Source organism: Gymnoscopelus microlampas (assembly GCF_963454915.1).
Source record: "Gymnoscopelus microlampas genome assembly, chromosome: 4".
Classification (NCBI taxonomy): domain Eukaryota; kingdom Metazoa; phylum Chordata; class Actinopteri; order Myctophiformes; family Myctophidae; genus Gymnoscopelus; species Gymnoscopelus microlampas.
In genome coordinates, this window is record NC_139941.1 from 27906281 (window position 1) to 27934176 (window position 27896).

The 27896-nt window shown below is 41.2% G+C and overlaps 2 protein-coding genes across 11 annotated transcripts; both read right to left on the reverse strand.

Annotated features, from left to right (window-relative positions):
- Positions 1 to 740: 740 nt before the first annotated feature.
- qng1 (Q-nucleotide N-glycosylase 1) lies at positions 741 to 11454 on the reverse strand. The gene is made up of 7 exons (XM_084055063.1): positions 11390 to 11454; positions 9259 to 9455; positions 7340 to 7487; positions 5867 to 5979; positions 3515 to 3658; positions 2608 to 2803; positions 741 to 1789 (listed from the first exon to the last, which is right to left on the reverse strand). The coding sequence occupies exons 2-7, from the start codon at positions 9445 to 9447 to the stop codon at positions 1560 to 1562; spliced, it is 1020 nt and encodes a 339-aa protein (XP_083911189.1). The 5' UTR covers positions 9448 to 9455; positions 11390 to 11454; the 3' UTR covers positions 741 to 1559.
- Positions 11455 to 12428: 974 nt separating this feature from the next.
- On the reverse strand, positions 12429 to 27561 carry hnrnpk (heterogeneous nuclear ribonucleoprotein K). 10 transcript variants are annotated; one of them, XM_084054787.1, is made up of 18 exons: positions 27507 to 27561; positions 26381 to 26459; positions 26118 to 26268; positions 25454 to 25551; positions 24878 to 24934; positions 23839 to 23882; positions 22058 to 22130; positions 21648 to 21761; positions 20772 to 20900; positions 20218 to 20552; positions 19497 to 19544; positions 18462 to 18518; positions 17134 to 17176; positions 16265 to 16280; positions 15684 to 15716; positions 15459 to 15526; positions 14739 to 14908; positions 12429 to 13693 (listed from the first exon to the last, which is right to left on the reverse strand). In XM_084054787.1, exons 3-18 carry the CDS (start codon positions 26173 to 26175, stop codon positions 13663 to 13665), a joined length of 1374 nt encoding a protein of 457 aa, XP_083910913.1. In that variant the 5' UTR covers positions 26176 to 26268; positions 26381 to 26459; positions 27507 to 27561; the 3' UTR covers positions 12429 to 13662. The 10 variants fall into 10 exon arrangements, with proteins under 10 accessions (XP_083910913.1, XP_083910918.1, XP_083910917.1 ...); XM_084054792.1 differs by having other exon boundaries at positions 21648 to 21755; positions 27440 to 27550; XM_084054791.1 differs by having other exon boundaries at positions 17134 to 17173; positions 27440 to 27550.
- Between the last annotated feature and the right edge of the window lie 335 nt (positions 27562 to 27896).

Genomic DNA, 27896 nt, shown 5'->3' on the forward strand with positions numbered 1-27896 from the left:
GAGGACTGCAGGTCATAATGTTTCATATTTGCAACAGTGCCACCCCACGTACAACTCTAAGCACTGCGTTTCCATTTCAGTTTTCAGGCCAAGGACCCCCTTAGCTGAGAGAGAGAGATGAAGCAGGGACCCCCCCCCCCCCCCCATTACACATTGAATAAAGTTGTGTTGCAGATTAAACTTTTTCATAGATGTCACAAAGAGTTTCATAGACTTGTTTGACAGCAATCATCAGTGTACTGTATGAATGTTGAATTCATGTTCATGTGTATTTTGAGACTTTTACCGCTTGAGCCCTCACTACTTAGTAAACTTGACCTTTCACTCTGTATTTGGTCTCCTCTTTTTTCCCTCTACACCAAACCTCTTTGCGATCTACAAGCGCAAGCAGCGCGAGGCGTTGTGAGATTGTAGATCTGCTATTTTCTGCTAATGTTCCCCTCAGAAAGGGGGTGCCAAAATTTCAGTCGTGCCACAGAAAGATTTGGTGGCCCCCCTGTAGTAACTCTGAGGACCCCCTGTTGAAGACCCCTGGTTTAAATAATATTGGCAACCCACAAACGAAGGGCGTGTCCACCTGCAAACAAATGTTGAAACATGGACCTAGGAATCTGTGCACTAAAGTTCAGCTAAAATAAACATAATCCTGTGAGTTAGAAATAGGATATCCTTTATTTAATTACTTAAAAGATTTCTCTGAAAAAAACAACAACGCCCACATATTTGTAAATATTTATTTATTTAATAGACTGACATACAGTACACCATAATATTGCTGGAATATTTTCAGCCTGTAGTGTTGAGATTTTCCTCTCAGTACCAGTTTGTTTTTTCATCTTTAAAAAAAAAAGTGAAACAGCATTTCAAGAGAATAGAAGAACCCTCGCCCCAAAACACGCTTGCCCCAGGTCTAATCCGGCGACCTCGGAACGGTCGCCAGACTCGTCACCAGGTATTTCTAAACGTAACCTCAGTAAAACTATACCTAAAACTAGCCTTATTCCTAAACTTAACCTCAGTATGAGGTTGCCTAACCCTATGCCTAACCCTAGACTTATTCCTAATCTTAACCTCATTAAAACGAATACAAGAATGTGATAAAATGAAATAAAGGCAGGAGTCAGGACATGAGCATAGGACATAACGTTGGGAGGAATTTGAATTGAACATTTCAAAGTTTTCATGTCAAAACAAACTGAGAATTAATGGGAACAAACCCAACAAACTGAGAAACAATGTTTGATTGATGGGTGGATGTCATATTATTGTTTTAATTGCTTGGTTCAAGTGTAAGCAGATTACATTTTGTTTCATATCTTTTCGGGATATATTGTTAAACAGATCTATAATATGACCAGAATGTAATAGAATGGTGGTGCTTCTATAAAACAAAAAATCTCATTAAAACTAAGAACCCTTTTATTATACAAAGTATAAAACAGGCAATTTTGAACAAGTACAGAACAAAAACATTATCTCAGGGACCAGCACTGAACGTCCCTTGCTACTGAGAAATGCATTAAGGCACTGTGTGTACTGAAACACTGTCAGCCAGCTCATTAGTAGTAAATGCACCGTGTGTGGTGTATCGGGATATGGGCCATCTCTTTGTGGTGCTGCTTGGCATACGGCCACAAGTAAAAGTCGATAATTGCAGCGTTGATGTTGCAAGGCTGACCGTCTCTCTCCTCCACCAACTTGCAGAGGCACGCTTTTATCAGTTCTACTGACCTAATAGAACAACCACGGATCTCCACCTCTCTTCTGTCCCCCGAAGGTAGCAGCTCACCTGGGAGAGAAGGGAGGGAGGACGATGAAGTAGGGTTGGGATCCGGAACCGGATCCAACATTGAGGAACTGGTTTCCTGAACCGGTTTATCAATACTGGTGGTTCTCAAACGTTTTAATTTCAAGGTCCACCATAACTCTGAGAGTGTACAAATGGAACCAAATGGACCCTTACGGGTCCATTTGGTTCCATTTGTGGACTCTCAAGAGTTACATGCCTGTAAAGGTCCATTTGGAACCCCCTAGAGGAATCGTTAAAGGGAACCATTAAGGAATCGGACCGTTAAGAAGGAATCGTAAAGTTAACGATTCACTCTTAGCGGTCCGATTAAGGAACTGGATTCGTTAAAATAGGATCCCAACCCTACACTTGAGCCCCATTTCATACTTCCTTGTACGATGGTATTGTGCGGAAATAGCCAATCTACAAGCCCACAACACATTGCGACGTGGCTATTTTCACAATTTGTGAAAATTTTGGAAAAGTTTAAAAACTTTTCTAAAAATGCTGAATGCCCAAAATAGGGATGCCAGGTTGAAAGTGGTCAAAAGCTTGTTCTGTATACAGAGACGGGGAACGTGAGAGAGAGGCAGAGAGAAAACGGTGGCATAGATAAAGTGGGGAGAAAAAGATGAAAGGAGGGTAATGGGAGGGAGACACAACAGGAAGAAAATAGAACTGAATGGATTACACAACACACACACGCGCACGCACACGCGCACGCACACGCACACGCACACACACAGAGCTTACTATTATTATTTCTCTACCTCCATAACAGGACAGACACACATACACAAGTACACACACAAACTCACCGTTCTTCAATGTCTGCATCAGTGTGTCAGAGTATCGTAGCACCCCCAGGTAGACCAGGGCCTGTGGGACCCTGTAGTCCGCAAACATGGTAAGATAGTCCAAATTGGGTATATTGCCCTCCCCTCTTGCCTCCATAATGCCCCAGAAATCTGCTATTAGGATTTGGGCTCGTTTGTAGAATGCGATCTTCTTACCCTGAAACACAACAGTTGGACAATTGGCATAATAATATACCTTAGCCTCAGTACTACTGTGTTCTATATGTAACTGATGAGTGAGTAATACCTCAGCACTGTGTTTATGTTATTGATGGGCGAGTAATATCTTGTCCACAGTGCTGTGGTTATATCCTCTGTTTTCACAACATTGTGGCTGTTAAGTTGCGGACTGGAGTTTTAACAAATTAAAGCAAAAGACTACTTGCTACACTGTTGTTGGCCAGCAGATGGCGGTCTGAAACCAGTTATATTCAGACTCTTATTTACCGTATATGTACAATGGGTGGTGTCGTGCATGACTATCCTGATCACATGCACGTACTATGTGCTTTCAAATAATTGGTTATGCTATGCACATACAGTATGTGTATCATATTGTTTTGCTAATTTTTTTGTGCCGGTTGCCTCAGAAATGTATGTTTCTTGCATCAGATTAGTAGTTTTGTGGTTTTGGCATTGGCATTAGTTAGGGTAAAAATAAGGCTAAAATGATATTAACCACTTAAATCCTAGGGTTTGGGTTAGGGTCCTTTTTCTCTTTACACCAAATCTCTTTGCAGAAAAGAGCTGATCTCCAAGCTCACATGTCACAACGTGTGTGTGTGTGTGTGTGTGTGTGTGTGTGTGTGTGTGTGTTTGTTGATGCGATGCACATAAAGTATGTTACTTTTATTTTATTTTATCTTACCTCATACATAGCTTCATCTCTGTAGGAGGGTATTTTGTCAACAATGAGTTCCATCATCTTCCGAGCATCATTTCCAGCCTGGCTGATAAAGCTACTGAAGCTTCCTCCATGCTCCAATAGCACACGGCCACCTTCAGTCAAAACCTAATTACAAAAATTCAGTACATGATGTGGTCAAATCTTTGTGCTGAAAGGGTGGAAAATAATTATAAATGATAATTTTCCCCTTACAATAAGTGGAATGCATGTTATATGTCAGAGAGCTTATTCTTCCCAAACAAAGTAATCTGGCAGCTCAGACCGAACTTCTAAGCGAGAAAGCTAGGGGTCATTTTAGACTAAAAAGCACACTTAACTTATTTGACAAAGCCTGCCTTTTACATATAGAACATTGACAAAGACTGCCTTTTTAATATGGAACATTGACAAATTAGACCTTTCTATTCTCAACAGTATGCAGAGAAGCGTATTCATGCCTTGATAACCAGCCGCCTTGATATACAGGAATACATTTTATACCAAGCAAAAAGTGTGTTCTGTAGAAAATTATATACTGTAGGAAGGACATTGTAGTCAAGCATGGACTGTGTGTAGTTTTGTGTATGAGCTACTTTTAAGAGTTATTGGTTTTAATGTGAAGTGGCTTGTTATAGTGTTATAATCAGGAACATTTTGTTCTTGGCAGATCAGGATGGAATATGAAAACAATCGGTTTGAGTGATGTTTGACAAAATCTGTACGAGTAATATCCAAAAATGTGTTTTGTAAAAATATGCCTCCTGGTGGTGCTGTAACAGGCTAACGATTTGGGGCATAGGTTCTGCTCTGGCCTCCTGGGAGTTTGCATGCACAGTTTTGCGTCGATCAGGCCAACAGTGCCGGAGTCCGACACACACACGGACAGACAGAAGGACGGACAGACAGGGGCAAAAACGTAGTCTCGGCCACGCCTTCGACCTGGCGGAGACAATTAGAGAACACTTAACATCTGTCTTATTTGACTTACACTGGCTCCCGCCTCCCTGTGTCAGTGAGAATGTATTTCTAAGTAAGTGTAATTATCTATGACACCCTTAATAGATTAGCACCCTGCCTATTATTTTACATGCCAGAATGCCCTCTAAGGTTCTTTAACTATATGAACCGTACCTAGTACCCCTAATCTGTGGTCAACATTTGTCGAAAATAGCATATAAGCTAACAGCCTGTACTAGTCGAGATTTGCTGCAGAGGGAAAAAAGGAATAGACCAAGTATAGAGCCCCCGGTCAAGTGGTTAAACTGTACTAGTTGTACCTCATGTGAGATGTCAAACCTCTGGTCACCGATTAGTTATGGTGCAATGTTATGGAACACACTAACCAAGGCAGACACTGCATATGCTCAGAAGGAATCTAAAACCTTACCTGCCACCTATCTTCTGACTGATGTTTGCTTGTCTTAATTGTCTCCGCCAGGAGAGTTTGTTTTCACTTTCCGTCAGCCAAGCAAACATTGGTCGAGCCTCACGTGACACTTGACAATACGGTGAAATAGTGTGATCTGATTGGCTAGTGACATATAACGGGCTATAAATACATGTGTCACTTTGAAAGAGTCTTTGCCTCTTTCAAAGTGAGGTAAGACAGGAATAATCACTAAATGGCTGAGAAATGGCGGATACTGTAACAATTGGATAGGACACTTAAACAGACAGGACAGATAGGACACTTACACAGACAGGACGGATAGGACACTTACATAGACAGGACGGATAGGACACTTATACAGACAGGACGGATAGGACACTTTTACAGACAGGACGGATAGGACACTTATACAGACAGGACGGATAGGACACTTATACAGACAGGACGGATAGGACAGTTATACAGACGGATAGGACACTTGTGTCATGTTACTATGACACAGTAACATGTTCTATTTTTTGTAAGAATTAGAACATAAGAATTAGAACGTTCCCAACATTCCCAACACAAGTCTGCTGGCGGAGACTTGTGCTCCGAGGAGCACTTTTTCTAGTTATTACTGCATTTCATTTCTGATTGTATTTGTATTTTATTGCCATGTCTTTGTAATGTTAGTATTTATTTGCTTGTTTATTACTACCATTGGTCTAGTGCTTGTGTTAGGAAGCACTGGGGTTGCTTTTGTACCCATAATTTGTCATAGTACTTGGAGACCAGTCTCTGACGTCATATTGATGACATCAAGGATCTTCATACATGGGCATAAAGGGGACACAGACAGAACGATACAGAGGCCCCTGGATTTTTCCTGGCTCTGTTCGGTTCCAAGATATGCACAAGACAGACACAGATCTGTGCATTTATAGATAGATGCACTGTAATACCTGATGGCGCTCCTGAAGCATGGGCATGGACGTGCCATTGTCTGAACGAAGGACATGTGCCAGCTCCTCGATACTCATCTTAGAGAAGTAGTTTGGATCAGTGATGGGAACACCTGAGGAGTGAGGGAGAGAGATGGTTCAGAATAAGGGGAATAAAAAGAAGAAAGTACACTAGGCTAAAATAATGCAATAAAGTTTTAATAGCGGTAATTAAGACAATTGACTTCATAGAAACCATGTCTACTTAGAGGAACTGGGGCAAAAAGGCAACATTATATTCTGAAAAGATCTTGCATTTAGAGACCAAAACAAATGCCCGTGACAATCACTGTTCCATACGAGACGTAACTGATTGGAGTCATTCATGGTAATTACTGAGGGTGCACAGTCACATGCTAAGCTTAAGGCACTTTACCAGCAGTATATAGGTATAATTGGCAGGCAGAAATACAGTAATGAGCAAGAGAAATCCATGGGACGAAAAGAACCATGCAGTGCATCAAGAGGCTAAACTGGCATCACAGCCAATTCAATTCAATAGCCAGTTATTTCTTTCATGGAATGAAAGGTGGACAAATGTCAGAAAAATTCTCCTAAAACTAAATACTAAGTAAAGAAATTGTCGGCACTAGCATCCGTATTCATGGGCTAAAATACAGCAAAAAAAAGCAGATCTACAAGCTCACAATGCGGCGGGACGTGGTGTTAGCTCGGCTAACACCACGGCTATTTTTGGCAAAGAGATTTGATGTAAAGGGAAAGAAGAACGGGAAGTACAGAGCCAACTCGGGTCAGGTTTACTGAGTATAGGGCATAGCAGTGGCAGCCATTTTGTGGTTCCACAAATCGAAAGCCCATTCGTTTTTCCCATAGAGATTATTTCTGAAAATATTTATATGAATTATTTTATGCCTGGAACCAAGCCATCCATAGCCTGGTTCCAGACAAATCTGCTATTGCAAAGAAAAAAGAAAAAAAAAATGCCCTCGGCAGATTAGGTCTGGTCCCTCTCAATAGAGATTCGATTTCTCTCCCTCTGAAGTTGTGAGGGACCAATCAGGGCCCAGTATGCAAATATGGGACGGGTTTATCGCCAGAGGCATTTTTTGAATTTGCCCCTCGGAAATGCAGGTTCCACACAGAGATTCCAGACTAATATCTACGCAGTGATATTAGTCTGGCCATGCCAGGCTAAGCCATCCAGGCTCCTGGTGAATCATGGCCATAAAACATTTGATTCTGTGAAAAAAACGTATTTGAAAACCACAAAACAAAGGGTATTTATCAAATATAGTACATCATATAATTAAATATTCCATTTGTTTTCACTCTAGAGTTTAAGGGGTTGCTTTAAAGTTTAAAGCAACAAAGAAAACATTCAGGTGGCAACATGAGAACTGTTTTCAAGTTATACGTATATAGTTGATTCTCCAATGAGTCAAAGACTGGGTTTCAATCTTTGACTGTTCTCACCCTCCTCCATGGCCCTGGCCATGGCAGCACATAAGGTCATGTAGCCTCTGTATGTAGTCCCTTTGAAGGTCACCTCGCACTGCTGGTCTTCCTTCTCTGGCCAGAAGGAGAAGTTCATAGTGTCTGCCACGAACACCCAGTTTGGGGCCTGCAGTGCAGAAGAGCTAGGATTATCAAGAGAGCAAAACAGAAAATCTTGACCATCTCAAACTTCCGCCAAGAGGCTTTGATTGTGTCCTGAATGGAACAGAATGCATCCCTTTTTTAAGTAAGTCAATATTTTTTAATGTTTATACCAGTGTTCTTTAGCTATCAATACTCATCACCAATCACCATCCATCGACTGCAGATGAGATCAAAGAAAATCAGGCATGCGACTCTGTTTATCTCCCATTGCTTTGGCCAGATCTCCACCTGGAGTCCAGTGTCTCTGCCAATAGCTTCTGAAGGAGTGGTGACCTCTGCTTACAATCAGCAATCGACAAGATAAATGAAGATAAAACTATCAATACTAGCAGACCTAGAATAAGGCCCTGCAGGACCCTGTCAACTATGTATATAGGGTTTAATTGGTTACGAAACAGCTTTACAAAGACAATGTTGGTGTAATCAAGAAAAAAGAAAGAATGTATAGATGATCAATTACGAGTAGTACGAGTTCCACTTTGCATTTTCTGGTTGTACAGGCTGTCTGCAGAGAGACTGTTTTATGATGTCAAGCACATGAGCTGTGAATGGTCTGCTATGGAGAGGACATAGATACAGTCAAATGATGTAGATACAAACTGCGTGCCAGCGTGGCTCAGTAATGGTACTTTGGCTAAAGGAATCCACCACGTCTGTAATGAGATTAAGTCAGGTTATTATACAACTTCTCAGAAGGCTCACATAATGATGGGAGGATATAAGATTTTATATTTTTATCATGATAAAAACACTCAAGGTAATTGTATCGTGGTCTGTTTCAAAAATGGGGATAATTGTGAATATCCTTCACAATGTGACTTGAAAAAACAAACCATGTTACATACAGTACATCTGAGCCATGTGAATGCTTGTATATCAGGTTGATAGGTGATTATTTTTTCTTAATGAATATCTTTATTAATGGAATATTTTTTCTCTCATAGTGATTACCTGGTGTGTGTTGGCAAATCTTAATCTGTTCTTGTTTTTCACATAAAGGACAATCAAGAGAAATATACATTATGTTCCTATGATGTGATAAAAATATTTGTTTCTTTACTCAAATTAAGGCATAGTGATTCCAGTATGTTTTTGCGCCATTTTAACAGTTTTAAGCATTATTTTTGTTTTACAATTCATGGGATAATATTGTGCATCAAAATTATTTTTTAGGTAGCTGACCTAAAAAATAATAACATTTGTTTGAGCTACATGGTCATTTGAGTTTTCAGATCTGAATTAGCACAATTCTGTTCCTAGTGTAGTCCCAATGTTGTATTTCTAGGATGACACTGTTTTTGTTTATTGGATGTGGCCCAAATTGTATCATACCATGAGTTTTACTATCCATTTCCCCACTGTTCTTCACCAACATTTATCCTACAATTACAAATGGTCTGAATATCACCAAATATTCTATTTATAACAAACACTCAACTACACTAGCAGGCTACAGCATTATAATAAACCTATTATTTTCATGCTATATCAACTATAATTGTGCAGTACAGCTGCTAACTAGTCTCCAAATGGTTGCAGAGTAGGAGTGTAAAATCACAACGAAACAATAACAATACTTTTCACTAAGCTGTGCCATACACCTTTTTCAGTTGGAAAAACATAATTTGAATATTGTCGTTTCTCCTTTACGGGGGTGGAGGTACATTACAGAAGTAGTTCACCGCTCATGTACTGCATGTTATGGTGGAAATGGATATGGCTCTCTGAGTGACCTGGTCAGAGGTGGGTGGTGGGGCCAGAGGATTGGCCTTCTTCCAGCCGCTGGCGGTTAAAGCCTCACTGTGCCGGAGGGAGTAGAGCATCTCCGCTACCCTCTGTACTCCCTCCTCCTCCACAAAAACATCCAGACTCCGCTCTGCTACAAACTGGCCAGACTCATGGGGGTAGAGAGGCAGCTCCATGATGAAGACTGTATCGAATAAAAAAGACACGAATGGAGGTGTGCGGGCAGACAATTGCATGCATAATATTTCCCCAAACTGGAGTAGTAGGTTGTGGTTGAGGTTAAAGCAAAGGTCTTGATTAGAAATCAGATTTATGCATGCATCTCTCTGTTCCACAGGGCCAATTTAGTCCTGCAGCTTTGCTTGTGGGGGCAACATCTCTCTCTCTCTGTGTGCATTCATCACATCTAACCAGAGAGAGAGAGAGAGAGAGAGAGAGAGAGAGAGAGAGAGAGAGAGAGAGAGAGAGAGAGAGAGAGAGAGAGAGAGAGAGAGAGAGACAGTGAGTTATTCATAGGGCTTGTACAACCAAGGCCAAGTTTGCACTAATAAGGTCCCCATTATTAAAACCAAAGGCAAAGGGTGATGCTTCTCCGTCCTTTCAAAATGTAACCTACCCATTTGGTAACAGGACAGGTGGGCACTAGGGACATCTGGGCACCTCTATATAAAAGTGGATATTTTGTCCAAAATGTTAAAGAATATATATATATTTGAAAAATGGTCTAAAGTAAAGTATCTATGATTAGAACATGCTTAAATAATCGTCAATTAAAGTCTAATACTCCTACAATTGCTACAAAACCTGTATAGTCATTTTGGGGTAAAAACAAGAAGTTGCAGGATAAGATCAAGTCTGATAATGATGTACAGTGCATGTTCACATCATTTATACTTTACATTACTTAAGACCATTTTAGACAAAATAACTTATTTTAAATCGAGGTGCCCAGATGTCCCTTGTGCCCACGTATCCTGTATCCCATTCATCACATCTTACCATTTACCAGAGAGAGAGAGAGAGAGAGAGAGAGAGAGAGAGAGAGAGAGAGAGAGAGAGAGTTATCATAGGGCTTCGTACAACCAAGGCCAAGTTTGCACTAAGGTCCCCATTATTAAAACCGAAGGGTGATGCTTCCTTTCTGAATTTAACCAACTCATTCCCCTCAACGTGAATATCGGTAGTGAATAATATGTCCCCACCGAGGTGATAATGGAACACACTGACGCACAAACACCAATCACCCTACAGACTCCTATTGGGTGAATAGATATTATAACTCTATGCCCTACTCCTATTGGGTGAATTCAAAGCCATTGTACTATGGTTACTGTGGTGAGTCACCTTTCACTTCCACGCTAAAAGAAAACAAGTTCAGGTGAACTTAGTTCATGCTCTTAGGAAAGAATCTTATTACAGAACCGTATATTCCATGATTTCCACCAATGCTGTTATCTACAGTACTTTTCTTATTCGCCCTGTAAGCTGTTTTTAACTGCTTTACTGTCTTTGGCGACTGATTTCCCCCCAGCGGGATCAATAAAGGCATTTTCTTATTAGTCCCTCAGCATTGTTGATGAAACCTACATCAAATCACTCAGGTTTGTTTACTGCAAGTGTTGCCAGGTTTTGTGAAACAAATAAGCAACCAGGTCTAAGAAAACAAGCCCAAAAGAAGCAACTTAGGTCATATGAGCACTTTAAAAATATGCGTCAGCTATTTGAAAATAGCCGATCTGCAAGCTTACAGTAGATCTGCTATTTCCAACAACAAAAAAAGTGGAGTATTTGGAATATTTTTTGAAACTTCTTACAACACAAATGCTCCCTGGCACAAAATATTGAAAATATTTGAGAATCACTGGCTTATAAAAAAGGAAAAAAAACGCAACAACCACATTTTTACCAGAACTTCACAGAAAAGTAGCCCAAAGTTGCTTATAATAAGCCTACATGGCAACACTGTTTACTGCATCTGGAGTCTGGACCCATGCTTTCATGTGACTCACATTCATCAGCTACTGATGTATATCGCAGTTGTCCATGTATCATTGCAAAACATCTGAAAAGTATTATGTGGTAACTTTACTCTAAGAAAAACAGAAGCACGCCACTTACATTACTTGAAGAAACAAGGGAAGTTCACTGACTGCAGCTTCATCATCATGTGCTTCCTCGTTCCCTTTCTGACTGGAACTAGTTTCACGTTGCTGACCAATCAGCGCTTTATGTCTGGGGTCGTCATAGCCCTGCTACATGACTGTCATATGGATGGTGTTCTCCCTTTTTGGCCCGTACATTTACATAAACGTTCAGAATTCAAATATTAAGTGCAATTCCTTGGCCACGGATGTTACAATTATGTACGGGCCCTCAGAAGTACCCGCATCTTCCGTATTGTTCAATAAAAAGCATTTTAATCTGATCGGTGGCCACTTTCTCCGTATTTTTGCCATACGCTTTCAAACTACGCGACCCTATCGGTTGGGAGGGGTATTGCACTCCGACGAATTGCAACTATGAGAAAATAGCCATCGATCAGATTAAAATGCTTTTTATTGAACAATACGTAATATACGGGTACTTCTGAGGGCCCATACATATTTGTAACATCCATGGCCATGAGGTAAGCACTTTATAGTTGAAATGTGAACGTTTATGTAGATGTACGGGCCAAAAAGGGAGAAAGTGTAAACACTATGTTGAAATTCATCAATGACGGTCATGACAGATGACCGTCTTGGATCCATGGCTAGGGTTGTCAATGCTAGATAAGCCAATCAAATTACACTCCGCGTTAAGACCGGAAAAACAACGCGTGAGCATAGGTCACATCCTAGCCTTGAAACATGACTGTCATACAAGCGTCATGTGAACCATGGCTAGGTCACATCCATGCTCATAAATCACACAACCAATTTAAACGCTCTTTACGATTAACCGTGATCGATTCTAGATGAGTTTGTGTGTAATGTTGAATGGTTACTCCGTGATAAGGGAAATTACTTGTCTTTAAAAGACTTACAAAGTCTGTTATATACTTTGTCATATGTTAATGGTTGTCAGCAACTAAAACAAGTGTCCAGTTCTCAATTATCATCATCTACAGGTAAGTATGTTTTCAAGCAGTAAGCATGTAAAACATCAATAGCCAGGATGGTAAAAAGTGGCATAATCTTTATTCATCAGTTTACAATTTGACAGTGTGAATTCTACAGCATGGAGAGCAAACGGGTGTAGAACACAGGAAATTGCAGGGGGAAAATAGATCATTTCCACATTAAAGTCTCCCAGACGTTGTCGTAACTAGCTAAATCTTTCCATTTCAGGTTCCAGATTGATCACACATCACTCAACATCCTTATAAAATAGTCTACCTGCCCTGCGTCTCACATCAGGCGTACAACTGAAAGTAACAATCAGCATATTCTTCCACAAATTCAGTCCCAAACTCACAATATCCCAGAACTGAAAACACTTCAAAGGAGTACAATTTCCAAAGGCTCTTAAAAATAATAAAATGCTCCATAAAAAAAAAGACAAAAAGAAAAAAAATGAAAAAAAGAGTAGCTTACATTCTGCATGTTGCACTGAGTGGTGATGGTGCACAACTGTGTGTGAGAGACACTATTACAGACAACAAGAGAAAGCACACCCATCCTCACACATACACACACACACTGGACAGATTTACTGTATTGACACAAACACATCTATACCTTATAGAAAACCCATTCAAAAATAATGTTTAATTTAGTCTCCCTTTCAAAATGCTCCAGAGGGCTTTTTGAGAGACCAGTATTTTAAAAACAAAAAACAATTACAGAGTGTGAGAAATATGAAATGGACTACACTCGTGAAAAAAAAAAAAAAATGCAGGACACCTACATTTTCTTTTACGCACAGGAATGTTGGGCATTGTTATTTATTTATTTTTATTTAAAAATACAAAAATAAGATTCAAAAAGAAACCCACAATCCGGGATCATAGTCTGAGGGGGTGGGGTAGGGGAGGTTGTGTTGGAGAGGGACAGAGGGGTTGGGGAGGGGGGGGCAATCTGAGTCTGCATCAATCTGTCTCCTGGGGGGGGTCTAGATGAACTGACCAGAGTACTGCTTCACACTGAAATATAAAGAGTACAAAAAAGAAACTAAATAAAGAACAATAAAATATAATTCAAAATACATTCAGTACATTAGGTATAGGTGACTTGGAGGGGGTGGGGCATGGGGGGTGCACCGATCTTAAGATAAAATGGGAAGGGGGCGTTTGGAGTGGAGGGAAAGGGGGGATGACAGATAGAGAGAGAGCGAGACAGAGAGAGGCAGAAGGATGTGTATCATCGATGGCAGGAGGAGGAAGAGGAGGACTAGGAAGAGGAAGGGTATGGTTAGTCCTGGTGTCCAAGCAGGTGCAGCGCACTGGGGAGGAGGAGAGGAAGGAAGAGGGAGGCAGGGTTAGTTACCATGGCAACACTACACACTACATACGACAGCGGCAGCAGTTTCTACAGCTACGTTAGCATTTTAGTTATGCTAGCTAGCATCAACGAGAAAAGTAGTGTATGATACGTGCTGATTTGTTGCCAAGGGAGACAGAAGAGGAGGAGCCTGTGCCATTTGGCAGACTGTGATTTGTTGTCGGTTGATCTAACTAAAAACAACAAAATCACTAGTCTTCCACACAGCAGCAGCCAGGGGAAGAATCAATCCACTCCCTGCTTCACAGTGAAACGGCTTGGATGGCTAAACAAGTAGACATTCTGGTTGATTTATTTGGAAAATTGTGACACTTATTAAGAAACATCATGTCAAGGATGCTTCTTTGGTTTCAAAACAAAAATCAATCTAGAAGAATGTAAAATATACGTACAAATACTTTGTCTACTCATTCACAGCCATTTCATGTAAGAGGAAGGTTTGAACTAGTTGCAGGTTGCATGGGGAGGAAAGGAAGGGGGTTAGTTAACAGAAGAGTTAAAAGGCAAAAGAATTGCATAGCCCAACAAAGAGTGGGTTAATTAGAAACAGGATGCAATACAAAAATATATATCCATATATATATATATTTCCACTCAATAAAACAGCAATTCTTAATAGGTTAAGTCAGAGGAGGGATATGCAGGAAAATACATTCAATTTGTTCAAAAAGATCAGATCCTTACAAATACTTTTCATGGCTTGTTCAGACTATTTAATCAATATGGTTCACTGTGGGTTAGGGTTAGTTATATTTGACATGCAGGCCGAATCATTTACAGAGAATGAGTTCAGAGGTTTTCCAATGGTTCGATTGTATTTTAAAGCTTGGTTGCTTCTAGACAAGTTTCAAGACATTACAAACTACCAACTGGTACCAGTGGCAACTCGTATGCTCAGTCCAAATGCCATTCAAGTATTTAAAAGGATTTCAGCTTCTACTAAGACCGGAGTGTATTTGGGTCACAGAGGCGGTTTCAGAACTTGCCTGTTCTGCAGAAGGTACTGAGCATTTTGGATCTGGTCCTGTGTACCGCTGATGGTGATGATGCGATCCTCAGAGCCTTCCAGAGGCTCATCAATCTTGATGGAAGCCCCAGACTCGTGACGGATCTGCTTAATCCGCTGGCCTCCCTTACCAATGATAGAGCCAGCCAGCTATATATAAGGCAGAGGATGAGACAGACATGTTCAGACTAAGGAGTACCAGTGTGACATTTTCAATTAATAAAGTCAGCAACAAAACAGGCAATCAATATATTAACCCATGCACAAAGAAAGATTGTGCCCCAATATATGCCTGAAAATAAGGGAAATATTCAAAACTTGAAACATATTTAACTACCATTACTTCCCTGTTCTGAAGTCTGCTGTGTATGTGTAGCATAGTCATTAGTCACAACATTAGTAATTCACCACCCAGCAGTAATCCGATGTGCAGTGTCATTGGGACAGTCACAGTATGTATGATGAATAAATTAACGCACAAAATGTTGGTATAAGACAGCAGGCACACACAATGCGAATGACTAAATGTTATCATGACTTAAGGCTGTGAAGATGTGGTGGAGAGAAACTGATTCACACATTCAAACTGATTGCATATCTATGTCCCATGTGGCGATGCATGTTGAAGTACAGTAATCACAAACTGAATGACCCCTTGGCGTGTATGCATACGTGTGGGCTTGTGTGGTTGTTTACTCACATCTTTAGGGATGGTCACTTGTGTGGTGATGACTGGACCGCCCATGTCATTATAGGAGCCGCGTCCACCTGAAGACGAAAGGAGGGAGCCGTGGAAGAGAAACAAGACCCCAGGGAGGGGACAGGAGAGTGATTAAAAAACAAAAACAAAACACACAGTCAATATTGTCACCATGTATAACGTGCAACGTATAAATGCCCCAGCAAACATTTTAAGGAGACTCACCTGACTGGTAGTTGTCCCAGGAGGAAGTGCTATCTGAGATTTAGAGTGTGGGAGAAAGATATTTAACATTGACCCAGTGAAACATGAGCCTGCTCATTTCAGATATTTGTGAGAAACATGACAAACTATTATACCAACACTGAGCTCACAACCACGTAATTATTCATCACACTTTTTCAAAGCAGGCCTTTGGTTGGAAACTGTTACATGACTATAAATCGACAGTCCTTGTAGGTGTTCTTCTGATGAGCACATTTTTAACAGTGTCTCATCATTCATTTAAAGCAATATTGTCCCAGCAGCGATAGGCAAGACAGGAGATTATGTTCATTACAAGTTTAGATTCAACTAACACAGCAAATGTTTGTATTTGCAAATAGTGTGAAATTCCTTCCCGATTACAATTTGCTTACAACATCCATCTAGTGGCTGCAGTGACAACACAGTAAAATATGCATTCAGATATTCAATCTGAATACACGCAAGGACACAACAGATACACACAGAAACACTAACACATACATTCTTGCAATCTTGTATGAGTATATACAGTCATAAAAAATATAAAGCTTGGCACTCACCGTATCCACCGCCACCCTGTAAAAAGACAGAGCGAAAACAGGGTTAGATACAGCACACACATTTCCTTTCATCTTTCCACACATGGATGGATCGATATGAGATGAGTGTATGGATGATGCAGCAGCCTTGTCCATGGAGCAGACTCAACTAAATGCCACCGGGTTTTCATCCATAAGTCAGACTCCTCCTCCATCTCTCTACCACCCCCACCCCCCCCCCGCCTCCTTCCTGTCACACTCCCCCCCTCTCTCCTTATGACTCCATCAGCCCCCATTTTCACCTGCTATTCAGCTGCTGCTCTGTCACCAGGGCAACAGGCGATTCAAAAAGCTGTTGCTGAGCAACGGCAGGCAGTATCCAGCCAGCTCTCGGAAAGAGGGGGGAAAGAGAGAGAGAGAAAGAAAGAGAGAGCGAGCAAGAGACCTTCCCGTCTGTCAACAAAGCATTATTATTGCCTAGCAACCTGCCTCAGCCACCCCCACCTCTACATCTCCCCCAGATCCTTCCTCTCCTAGTGGGAAAAACAGGCTGGCCGTTAAAGTACATGGTGGAGGGCAATTATGGCTGATTATTGTGGGGTGTCTCCGGCTGTGGTGATTATGGTCATTTGGTGGGAATGGCTTGCACTGCGCTAAAGCTTGCTTATATGCATGGTCAGGTCTGGTATCTGTGAGAGTGTGAATGCGTGGGTGCCCATGAGTGGACGGTGGCTACGGTAATATTGCCTCAGTCTTTTGTCATTAACTACATCGCACAATCATGGCCATTGTCTGCTGTTCGGACCTATCAGCACGCCAACCAAAGGATGCCGGCACCCAATGACATGTCCGGGAACAGAGCTGCATGCACTTAGCCACGGGTCACTAACCATGTTATCGCCATAGCGATCCGGTCTTCCTCTTCTGTCGCTGCTGACGAGGAAGGGAAGGGAGGGTGGGGGGACAAGACAAAGTGGTAAAAAAAATAAGCTCATCAATATTCAAATAAAAATCTCTAGGTCAAACTGCCTCACACACACACAACGTTAAGAATACAGTATAAACACATTTCCTCCCAGCCGTCCACCCACGCAGTAACAGGAACAGCTCTGACAGTGTTATGGTGAGAGGAGTGACAGGTGGTGGTGGTGATGAGAGGCTAGGTCTGCCGCTTCTTTCCCCAAAACTGAGCTCAAATTAAGCCATTGGTTAAATACATTTCAACTGCAATTTTTATAGCCGGCCAAATTCTAGCGAAAATGGGTACTAGTTGCTTTTACTTGGCACAATTCACCTCTATCGTCACAGTAAGCACTCGTATACACACCACTCCTTGTACTTGCAATTTGCACCTACTAAGTGGCATGACTATATATAGAATATCGAGTACATACAATATGTGCAGCATAACCAGCGCACTATTATTGCTATATATTTCTAACTAGTCAGTGCAAAAGATGAGACATGTCGTGTCTCATCACAGCATATACTTGTCTAATACTGTTTATACTGGTCTGACCCAAATACTTTCTCTTACCTGCTATATTTATTTTTCTTCTTCTATGCTTCTTCTAAGAGAGCAATGCACCCAGTCAAATTCTGTGTATGTGTACAATAAACTGATTTTGATTCTTAATATACTACCTTGCTAGCCAGAATGTTTTTAATTGGAGATGCAAACAACATGAGTGAAATTAACCCTTTAGATCAAAGCATCACTCTAGAGGCACAGAATTAAATAAGTCTACAAAATTATTTTAACATTAATTGATCAATCTTGGTATTGGGTGAGTGGTTAGATATTTTAATCAGCATCGAAAGTGAAAACAATGTACTAACCCTATACTATATAGACTAATCCCATCAGTTATAAATGTTGACATTTGAAGAAGTGACACCACTTGACCATTAGGAAAAGCAGATAAAGATCAGAGTAAGGCCATATTATTTGAGCCCGGGTCTTTCAAAAGGACTCCAAAATGTGGACTGTGAAGCAGTGGATGGGGTCAAGCCAAGGAACTTTTACAAGCCAGGGTTATTACAGGCAGGGACTGAGTGGGACAGTAATGTTTACAGGATAGGAGGAGGGAGCAGGTTAACAAAGAGGACAGGATTATCTTCCATGGGGTCTGAAAAGGTGATAAGCAGGCATACCAGAACAGTTGATAAGAAAGGGTAGGGCAATATGGGAGGGATAATATTGGACTTGAAGGGATACCTCGACGTTATGAATTCTAATCTGATTGGTGTCTTGGTCAGGCCCCTGTCAGATTTTCTGGGGGAATAAAAAGAATTCAGTAATTGTCAGCATTACGGTCTTTTCACACCAAGTCCATTATGAACACGCAGTATGAAAATAAGAAAACAATACAGGTGCAATTTTTACGCACGCCAACCTTTCACACCAAGTCCGAAGCGATTCTTTGCATCCATGCTGGGAAACGCTCAGCAGCAAGTAAATGAAAAAGCTCTGGAACGTATGGGGACCAATACATCTGGATGTAGTTTCCCAGAAGAGAACCAAAATAAACAATGACAGACAACTCAAAAGGTTGACAGTCACTGATTTTATAGGCAAGGTCGGTAGTAAACACTGTAAAACACTCAATATTCTGCAGCATTTCAGATTATATACCTGCCACAACGCTCTTTTAATTTGCCATTTAGACCTTTTGTCTCACAAAATGTTATTCTCCGACACAATGTTCGATTTCTTGGGTTTCTTGATATATTTGTTTATCTTGGTGTTCTACGTTAGGTCAACATCTATGTAAATTGTGAATAGAATTAGGTATCTGATGGTTATCTGAGTTTTTATACATAAAGATGCTGCAGAAATCATACCGGCTCTGGTTAAAAATATAACGAAGCATGGCCGCACAGAAGGTTTGGACTCGTGAGCAAGAGGTCATAGCTATGCGTGTGCTCATTATCAAAATTAGATGTGTGCATGTTTTATGTGAAAAACCTGAATCGGACTTGGTGTAAAAGGCCTTAAGACATGGTTTATTAGTGTTCCTCATGGACAGCAATGGGTAATAAGCTAGCTTGCTAGCAGCAGTACACTTTAACATTGCTAAAAATTCTAATTTAAGTTTTTGGCTTACACATGCCCCACCCAATTGTGTAAATTGCAGGGAAAGGTGAAATAACAGACTGAAATTTCAAATGTCAGGGTATCCCTTTAAAGACAGCACTCTTTGGGCTAAAAAGTCAGGTGGGAGGAGGGCAGAGGACTGGGGCAGAGACTTACTTTGACCTGTCATCTGAGCCACGGTACGAGTCATAGTAACGGTCATCTCTGTGGGCAAGGTGAAGATGGAGACACAAGCGTACGCACGCACACACAGACACACATACACACAAACAAATGAGCACATACACTTTATGGAATGAGTTTGCAATGATTTCTCAACTCCCCTACGTATGAATACTGATGAGTTTATAGAGGCAAGCATAGTATGACATTGGTCTACATGCACAATACTGGATCCAATTCATCCTATGAATGACATCATGAAGCCATGTTGAAAATATAACCAAGACTTATAGAAGAAAACGGAGCAAGAGTATGATTTACAGAAAACCCAACAACAGTCAGGGCAACTGCCAACTTTTAAGTTATGGAATGATATTGCAACAATGTTCATGTGCATTATTTCATGTATGATCCAGAATATTAGAATGTTCCTCTGCGAGTATAACTGGTGGCTCCAGAAATAAACGAGTGACAATAAATGGAGAAAACACTCAATGAAGAGACAGACAGCTTTGAGAACAACTCAGTGGTTAGTAGGACTGTGCAAACCTTTGCGGCCAACAAGTTCAAATAAAACAAAAGGGTTTGCCATTTTATTTTAGTGAAGAGGCAAGATGCTGTTCTTTCTTTTCTTTTTTTAATACACAGGTTGCCCGGATTAATGTTAGATATGTTAAGTGTTTTTTTACACACACACAAGCAATTGGGTTCTTACCCTCCTCTGTGTGGGGGTCCCATGGGCATGCTGCGTCCTCGACCACCTCCCCTACCACCCCTTCCACCAGGGTGGGGTGGTGGTGGCCCTCTGCGGGGGCTTATCTCATCATAGTCCCGACGGGAAGGGGGCATGGGGCCTCGTCCCCCCCTACCGGAGGGCATGCGGTCAAACCCACGGTCGCTTCCGCCACCCCGGCCACCGCGCATGGGGAAACCCCCCATAGGCCTACGGCTCCCCCCTCGCTCTTCAAACATCATGGTGAAACCGCCATAGTCATAGGTTTCATCATAGAAGTTTGGGTCGTAGGGCTGGGCACGTCCTTTAATAGGAGCCTGATGAGGGACAGGCCAGGGAAAACATTTTTTGGATGTCACCAAAAATGAAGGAAAACTGATGGGGTAAGTGTATACATCCTGTACTCCTATTCTTAAACATATACAAATATAATGGCAGCCAACTGGGTGAGATAACAACCAATATCCATTGAAATTAACACACCCTATGACCAATGTTTGTGCTGTAAAAACCTAACCTGAAAAAACATGACTTACGTCAGCGATGAGCTCCAGCATAGTCTTGATGCACTCCACCACCCTCTCCGACTTTCCTCCAACCAGCACCACTCGGTCTGTTGACTGAGGACAGCACTCCTGAAACAGCTTGATGCTCGTCTGGGTGTTCTGGACAAATGTGCGTAGACACACAAAAATGTTATGCCGTCAATTTTTTCCAAATATCAAGATCTAACAAAATCCACAATAATGGGACTCAAATGAATTAATTCAAACTAAATGGCACAGCTGCAACCTTAACAGTGGTACTGTAATGCATTTGCTTCAGTTGGCAAACAGCCTCATCTTTAATGATAATTTTGCCACAATCTGCCTAAATGCTTCCACACAGTGCTTTGGCGTCGAGATTATTCGTTCTGCAGCATGGCTTGGCTATAATTTCCCCAATTTTGACATTAGTGCTGGGAATAATAGCCTACAACACTACAGTATCATGGTACTATTCTGCCCTAATTGATCCAAGCCCCACATACAAGGCAGCAAAAATGCATCCACATTCTCAGATATTTGTTCATACGTGATGTCTTCCATCCAGGTGTTCTGAGGGAAACAAAGTACCTTGTGCACACATCTTTGCCAATAGACTATGGAGCCAGGGGTAAACCCTTTACTTCAGATGGCCTGTTGTGTTCCAATTTGGATAGTGAACACATCACTATAGATTGAAAATCTAATCCTTCAATGCTCAAACAAAAAATAAAGGTGACAGCCCTACATGAAAGGCAAATATAGGGAAAGTTATTCCCCTGCACAGGCATCTGAGACTAAGTATGCTCAATTCAATTGCAACATGTTTTTTAAATGACTAGTGATTTATTTGGAAATGAAACAAGCCCTTCTCTAGTGTATATATACCTCTCGCAGCTCCTTGATCTTGGCTCCCTTCACGCCGATAATAGAACCAGCCAGGCTTTGGTGGATCAATAGACGCAGCTCGCAGTCAAAATCCATGCCGTTGTACTGCTGGTACTGGTGAGAATTATCAATGTGTTAGGACTGTACAAAAGTGATATAAAAAGGAATTAACCAGAACTCCTCTCTCCCAGTGCTTGACCTGCGACACATAAAACAGTAACTCCTAGGGTACTGATATTCCTCTAAGATGAGAAGCTGATAATGAAGCATGCACTTGGGATGAGAACATAATAAAAAAAGGTTACAGTTATTACACTGCATGCGCTACAAGGATAAAATAAGAACATTTGCTGTGATATACAGTAGGAGATGGCAGCACTGGGGAGAAGAGCAAAATAAACAATAATCACCTCCTCCAGAGTTGGGATGATCTTAAGCAGTATCTCTCCAACTGTTTCGATGTCTGCGCTGATGCTTAGAATGCTTTAGATCAGACCCATCGATTGCAGCGTGGAGCACAGACAGGACGCAGCCAACAGAGATTAACCAGGGGAACACATCAGGTGGTGGCGTGGTGCCATCCCGAAGAAGAGGAAACAGTACTTCAGATTAAGACAATTCAGAACGTCCCTTAAAAAGAAGAGACTTGGCCATAGAGAAAGACCCACACCTATTTATCCCATCCAGCGCTGTGACTAACCAGGCTAAAAGGAGCAATTGATGTCCTATATTTAAAAACTTTAACAGGATTGTAAGCTCAGTATCAGTGATGTCTCAGAAAATAACTGCTTAAATAACTAGTCCTACATGAACAAAAGTAATTTATAAAAAAAAGAAAAAAACATCAGTCTGTTGCCCAGGGAAAGACGGGAAAAACAGAAGACATAAAGGCAAAGTGATTGTGTTTGGTGACCGTTGGGAGGGGTGAGGTGGGGAGAATGGAGAGTTTAGGAGGATCTGGCACTAAAAAAAAAAGCACCAGTGGTGCCAAAGAGAGGGCAAAAATAACCTGAAGCCAAAAGGGATGGATGCACACTACAAATAATGTGTCAAGATTTTGCCCGACAACGCTCCAAACAAATTTAAAATGTCCGGGCGTCGGCTAAATTCATCATCTTGCGTTCTCAATTTTAAGGTGGGATATTCTCAGACGATGCTCCCGCTTCTCTGGGAATATCTCACTCTTAAAATATGTCTAGGACAGCACTTTTTGTGTTTTACTGGGTAGTGTTCATTTAAAGATTATTGTTGTTTGCATCCTCCCTAATGTTGCAAGACGATAGCAAAACAAAATTACAAAAAAACGAGAAAGAGGGAGTTGAAACTAATGACACTCAAAATAGATTAATCTACCAACAGAATAAACAGGAAAAACCCTGATCAAGAGTGCTAAAGTGCAGTTTGTACATGGGAGAAGGATGGCAGACGATATAGACAGACAGTCAAGAGCAACGGAGCAGGTTATGCCATGGAAGGAGGAGTTTTTCACCCCTCAACTCAATGGTTTTTAAAGGGATGAGGGAAGTGACAAACATGAGACCATGGGACATGAGGTGAGCAAGAAAAGAGAAAAAAAAGAGGTCTTGCAATTTCAATAGCTCCAACAGTCAATGGCCAAGCTCAGCTAGGCAGGAGAACGAAAAGAAAAAAATACACACAACACTTGAACCCTAAGCTGGCCTTTTTCCACACAGATTTAGCTCAATGTGCAGTCTTTCTCTAACAAAATGATGACAGCATCACAAGAAAAGCATGGGATGGGGCAAGAATGATATGAAAAGCTAAAAAACAAACAAAACACCAGTACATTGATTCTGAGAGGGGGAGAAAGAGGTGAGGAACGCAGAAGATAATCATCACTTAAATTAATATAAAAACACAAGACATGTTGAACACTGGATCAAGTTAGAGTAGAACAGACTGCAAAAGATTTTGTAAAATCCTGATATCACTTGCATATGGCTCATTGACACTGTCATGACTTTAAATGGAGGCATGTAAACAGGATGTTGACATGGCTTTTACAGGATCAAGAGGCAGATTTGGACATGAAGGCATTTTGCTTCAGATTAAAATACTTTTGAGAACAGGTAGGTTAAACAACAGTGACTTGACAAAGGCAGGATGACTATTTATCTTTCCTTGTTTGTCCTGTAGTCAGGCAGTGAGAGGGAGGAGCTTAGGGACATACCGCTCAGGCCCACTGCTGTCTGGGACTGACACACTGGCATTGAACTGGGCGTGGCATGGGCAGGGGCCAGGGCCATTCGAGCACACAGATGTCAATCAAGTAAGGCGCCCATTTAGGGACAGGGCACGATTATGGGCAGGGCCAACCAGGGTGTCAGGTGGGCGGGCGCAGGAGGGGCCATCCAGAACATGGGCAACAGAGGAGGAAGTGGGCAAAAAGTCAACAATAAAATAATAAACAGGGGAGAGGGAAGAGGGAAGGGAGGGGAAGAGGAATACATTTTAATATACAGGCTCTACACTGGTCAAATGTGACTTCATTTTTTAATCTCTCAGAGGTTGGTTTGTCAAAGAGAGAAGAAAGGGTGAAATTGGAAAATGGGTAATGGGGTATTGAGAGATTTAGAGGGGTAAAATGTTGGGAGAATAGGCAGAAAGAGGGACAATAAGAGAGAGGGACAGCAGCTGGGGGAGAGTGGGAGGAGGAGAAAAGTGTGGAGGGGCAGAGAAAGAGAGACTTAATGACATTGAATGAGTTGAGAATTGGCCAGGTTGCTCAAACATCTCCAATAGAATGACTAATGGCAGTTGGCGCTACAAATGATCTCATCTTTACCACACTGTGCCCATTCTAGAATTAGCAAGAGCATCAGTATGGCTTTGATCAAGAAGTTATAATCGACAGTAGACATTATGCAAAAGTAAATGGACTTGAAGTTGGACATTTGCGCTTTGCGGGGGTCAGTTCAGCGGAGACAATCAGATGATGCCTATGTGAGAAAAATGATACACTAACCCAGAGGGGTCGTGAGACAAGCTCATGAACAGTAAACAAATAAAACATTAACCTCTAGCCAACATCCCCATAGTTTACATAGATGAAGAGACCCATTGCTAAATTCAAACATGCCGATTAAACAGTCAGCCACTATTTGCACTAAACCTAAATCCAATCCCTACTGAAGTGCTGTTATATTTGCTGGTAGGCTCTGTACCAGTAAATAAATACAATTTGGAATATACAGAATAGATGTACTCACGTCTGTACGAAGGGCTTTGATGTTTTTGCCACCCTTCCCAATTACAGCTCCTGCATTCTAAGGACAGAGAGATCATTAGGAAAACATTAAATACAATGGTGAAATCATAGAAAGGCAAAGAAAAAAGGGAACTATATTTTAAGGTTCCACAAATACTGGCATTTACATAATTTGCAGGGAGAAAATGAGATTACGCAATCTATCAGAAAATGAAACCGCAACACACAAGTGACAAAAACAAAAGGATTTGATCAGGAAGACGGATAACCAAAATGATAATAATGGCAGAGTACGGGATGCCATGATTTATTAGATATTAATGGGGTTTTCCCCTAGAACCCCCCCCCCCCCCACCACACACAAAACATATCTCTAAAATACTGAAAAAATAGGATTGCTAAAATAAAGGAGACAGAGGATGCACAAAAAAATGAACACTTAAAACCTAATACTCTATGCTCCCTCGTTTCTTCCCTCTACGCAAAATATCTTTGCTGAATGCTCACCCTAGAATAGGGATGCTAGAGTTCATGTGGTTAATGACAAAAAAAAAAGATAAAAGGAGTGCCGATTTACTTTGCTCTGCAGGAGGATGCGAAGCTCCACCATCTCGTCTGAGTTCCTGGATCGCTTGAATGATTTCTGGTCGTCTGCGTCCTCCGCAGGGCGCTTACCTGGAATAAGGAGATAAATTCACACTTTAGGCACACAGGAAAAATATGGCCACCACATCCTCATACAAATGCTCAAAATTATAAGCAGCTGATTTTTTTTTTAAACACCCCCACACCGACAAGTGAACAGAAAGATAATTGCCACAGTACATAATTAAATTAAATAAATATGCGCACATATATGCATTTAAAATCTCTACATGACATACACCCTGCAGATTTATAGGGAGAATGAATAACTATTTCAGCCTGGCATTAAACACACATGAATGAGAGAGCGATGCAGTGAAATATGGTTCTGCAGCCTAGCTGTTGCATAGTGGGTCTTAGTGACACCTAGCTCTGTCAGGAATACTAAATGGCATGTCTGACTGGCACAAATTTCAAAAGACTGAACTGCAGAGAGAGAGAATGTGTGACGACACCACCATACCTGCCTTACTATGTTAAACAATGCTTTGGATATTATCATTATATAGATTTAATGTAAATTGTCAACTTACTGTAATATACCACACACAATGAGGACGCAAAACTATATATATTTTTTAAATCTAATATGTTACCGTTTGTCTCTGTGTTGCCGAATGAGGTCTCTTCTTGCTGTTCAATTTCTGTCTCCATTGTCGGCGGACAGCGGGGAGGGGAGGGCGGGCACCTCGGTCCTGGGAACAGGCAGCGTCAGGGAGAGAGGAGCAAGAAACTGTGCCTGGTGATCTGTGGTAGTTGGTCAGCATTGTTGAGGGGAAAATTTGAAAAATTAGAGCCTTTTCAAACATAAAGTCATGAAGAGAAAAAGAGGGAGCCTGGCAGAAGGGAAGAGACTCACTGATATATATATTGTCAAGAGGAGGGCGTGATGATGATGGGCGGAACTAAATAAGCAAGGACCAAACACTGTCTGCGACCTATCAGGGGGAGAGAGAGAGAGAGAGGCTGATTGGAATACTACCGAGACGATTATCAAGGAGCATTTTTATGATGCCAATATTTTAAACATAGAAAATCCTAATATATATATACTGATGTCTCCCACCCTAACATGGCTGACATTCTGCATAATTTTATAAATCAAATAATTACAAATGTATATATACATTTATATTATCATTTAAAAATGGGGGGGGGGGATTTCTATGCTTTAACATGAGGCAATAATTGGTTTGCAATAAAAAGAAGAAATCAGATATGATACATTGCTTTTCATGGGTATTTTTTACACTACCTACCTGAACTCAAAAGACACTAATACACAGTAAAATCCTCAGCGTTATTATCCATTTATTAACTCTGAGGCTGAACAAGGGTTTTACTGTGACTACAATGACTCACTATGTATGGACAATTATGCATAGGGCACTACCACTAGTACCACTACCCAATAAAATACCCAGAATTAATGTAAACCAGCTAGTACCACATACAGACACACACACACACACACACACACACACACACACACACACACACACACAAAGCTGCAGGCCAGGCCGGGGCTGGAGGAGGTAAAGTTGCTAACTAGCTAACGTTAGCCATTATAAGGAAATGGTTCGTCGAGACGACTTAAAGGTTCGAGCTCTGGAATTTATTATATAATTGTGTTGTTTTCTGTTTCCTCCCCACGACAATGATGCGTTTCATATAGCGAGCATGAACAACGAATGAACAATATCTATCGAACGAGCAGTGAAAAAAGGACTGGCCTAAGAACGTCAAATGTTCGCTAGCTTAGCATACAATGCTAGCGCTGGGCTACCACCATCGCCATATTGAAATCACGTCGCCCAAAGCAAATCTGGAGCTAGCTGGCTAATTTGGCAACATTAGCGAGCTAAAGCTAACTGTGCGTTAATATTGACTTCTATAACAGAGAGCGACGATATAATACCTGTTTTTGTTGCTGCATTCACCAGATTGTGATAGAAAACAAAACGACACACAAAAAAAACACCTACCACGGATGCAACACCTCGCCTTGTTCCCCTTCCTTCGTTACAAACAGGAAGCTATTGCACACACGGGGGACAGGTGGTCTGATTGGTGGAGCCGAATGTTGAGTCGTTGAGAATGTTGAATTGAGCGTAGCCATTGGCTAGACAACGTGTCAATCAAACCGGACGAGGCGTGTCCAAAGGAGCATGTCCTGTTGTTTCACATAGTTTAAAGTGTTGCCATGTCTGCGTGTTATAAGCGAATTTGGGCTTGTTTTTCTGTAAAGTTGCTTGTAAATATTGCTTGGTTATTTATATTTATGGGTTGCGTTTTTTTGGGCTTGTTTCTTAAGTGTAGTTGCTTATTTGGACTTGTTTCCTAATGTTGTTTAAAACAGTGTTCCTCAAAGATTT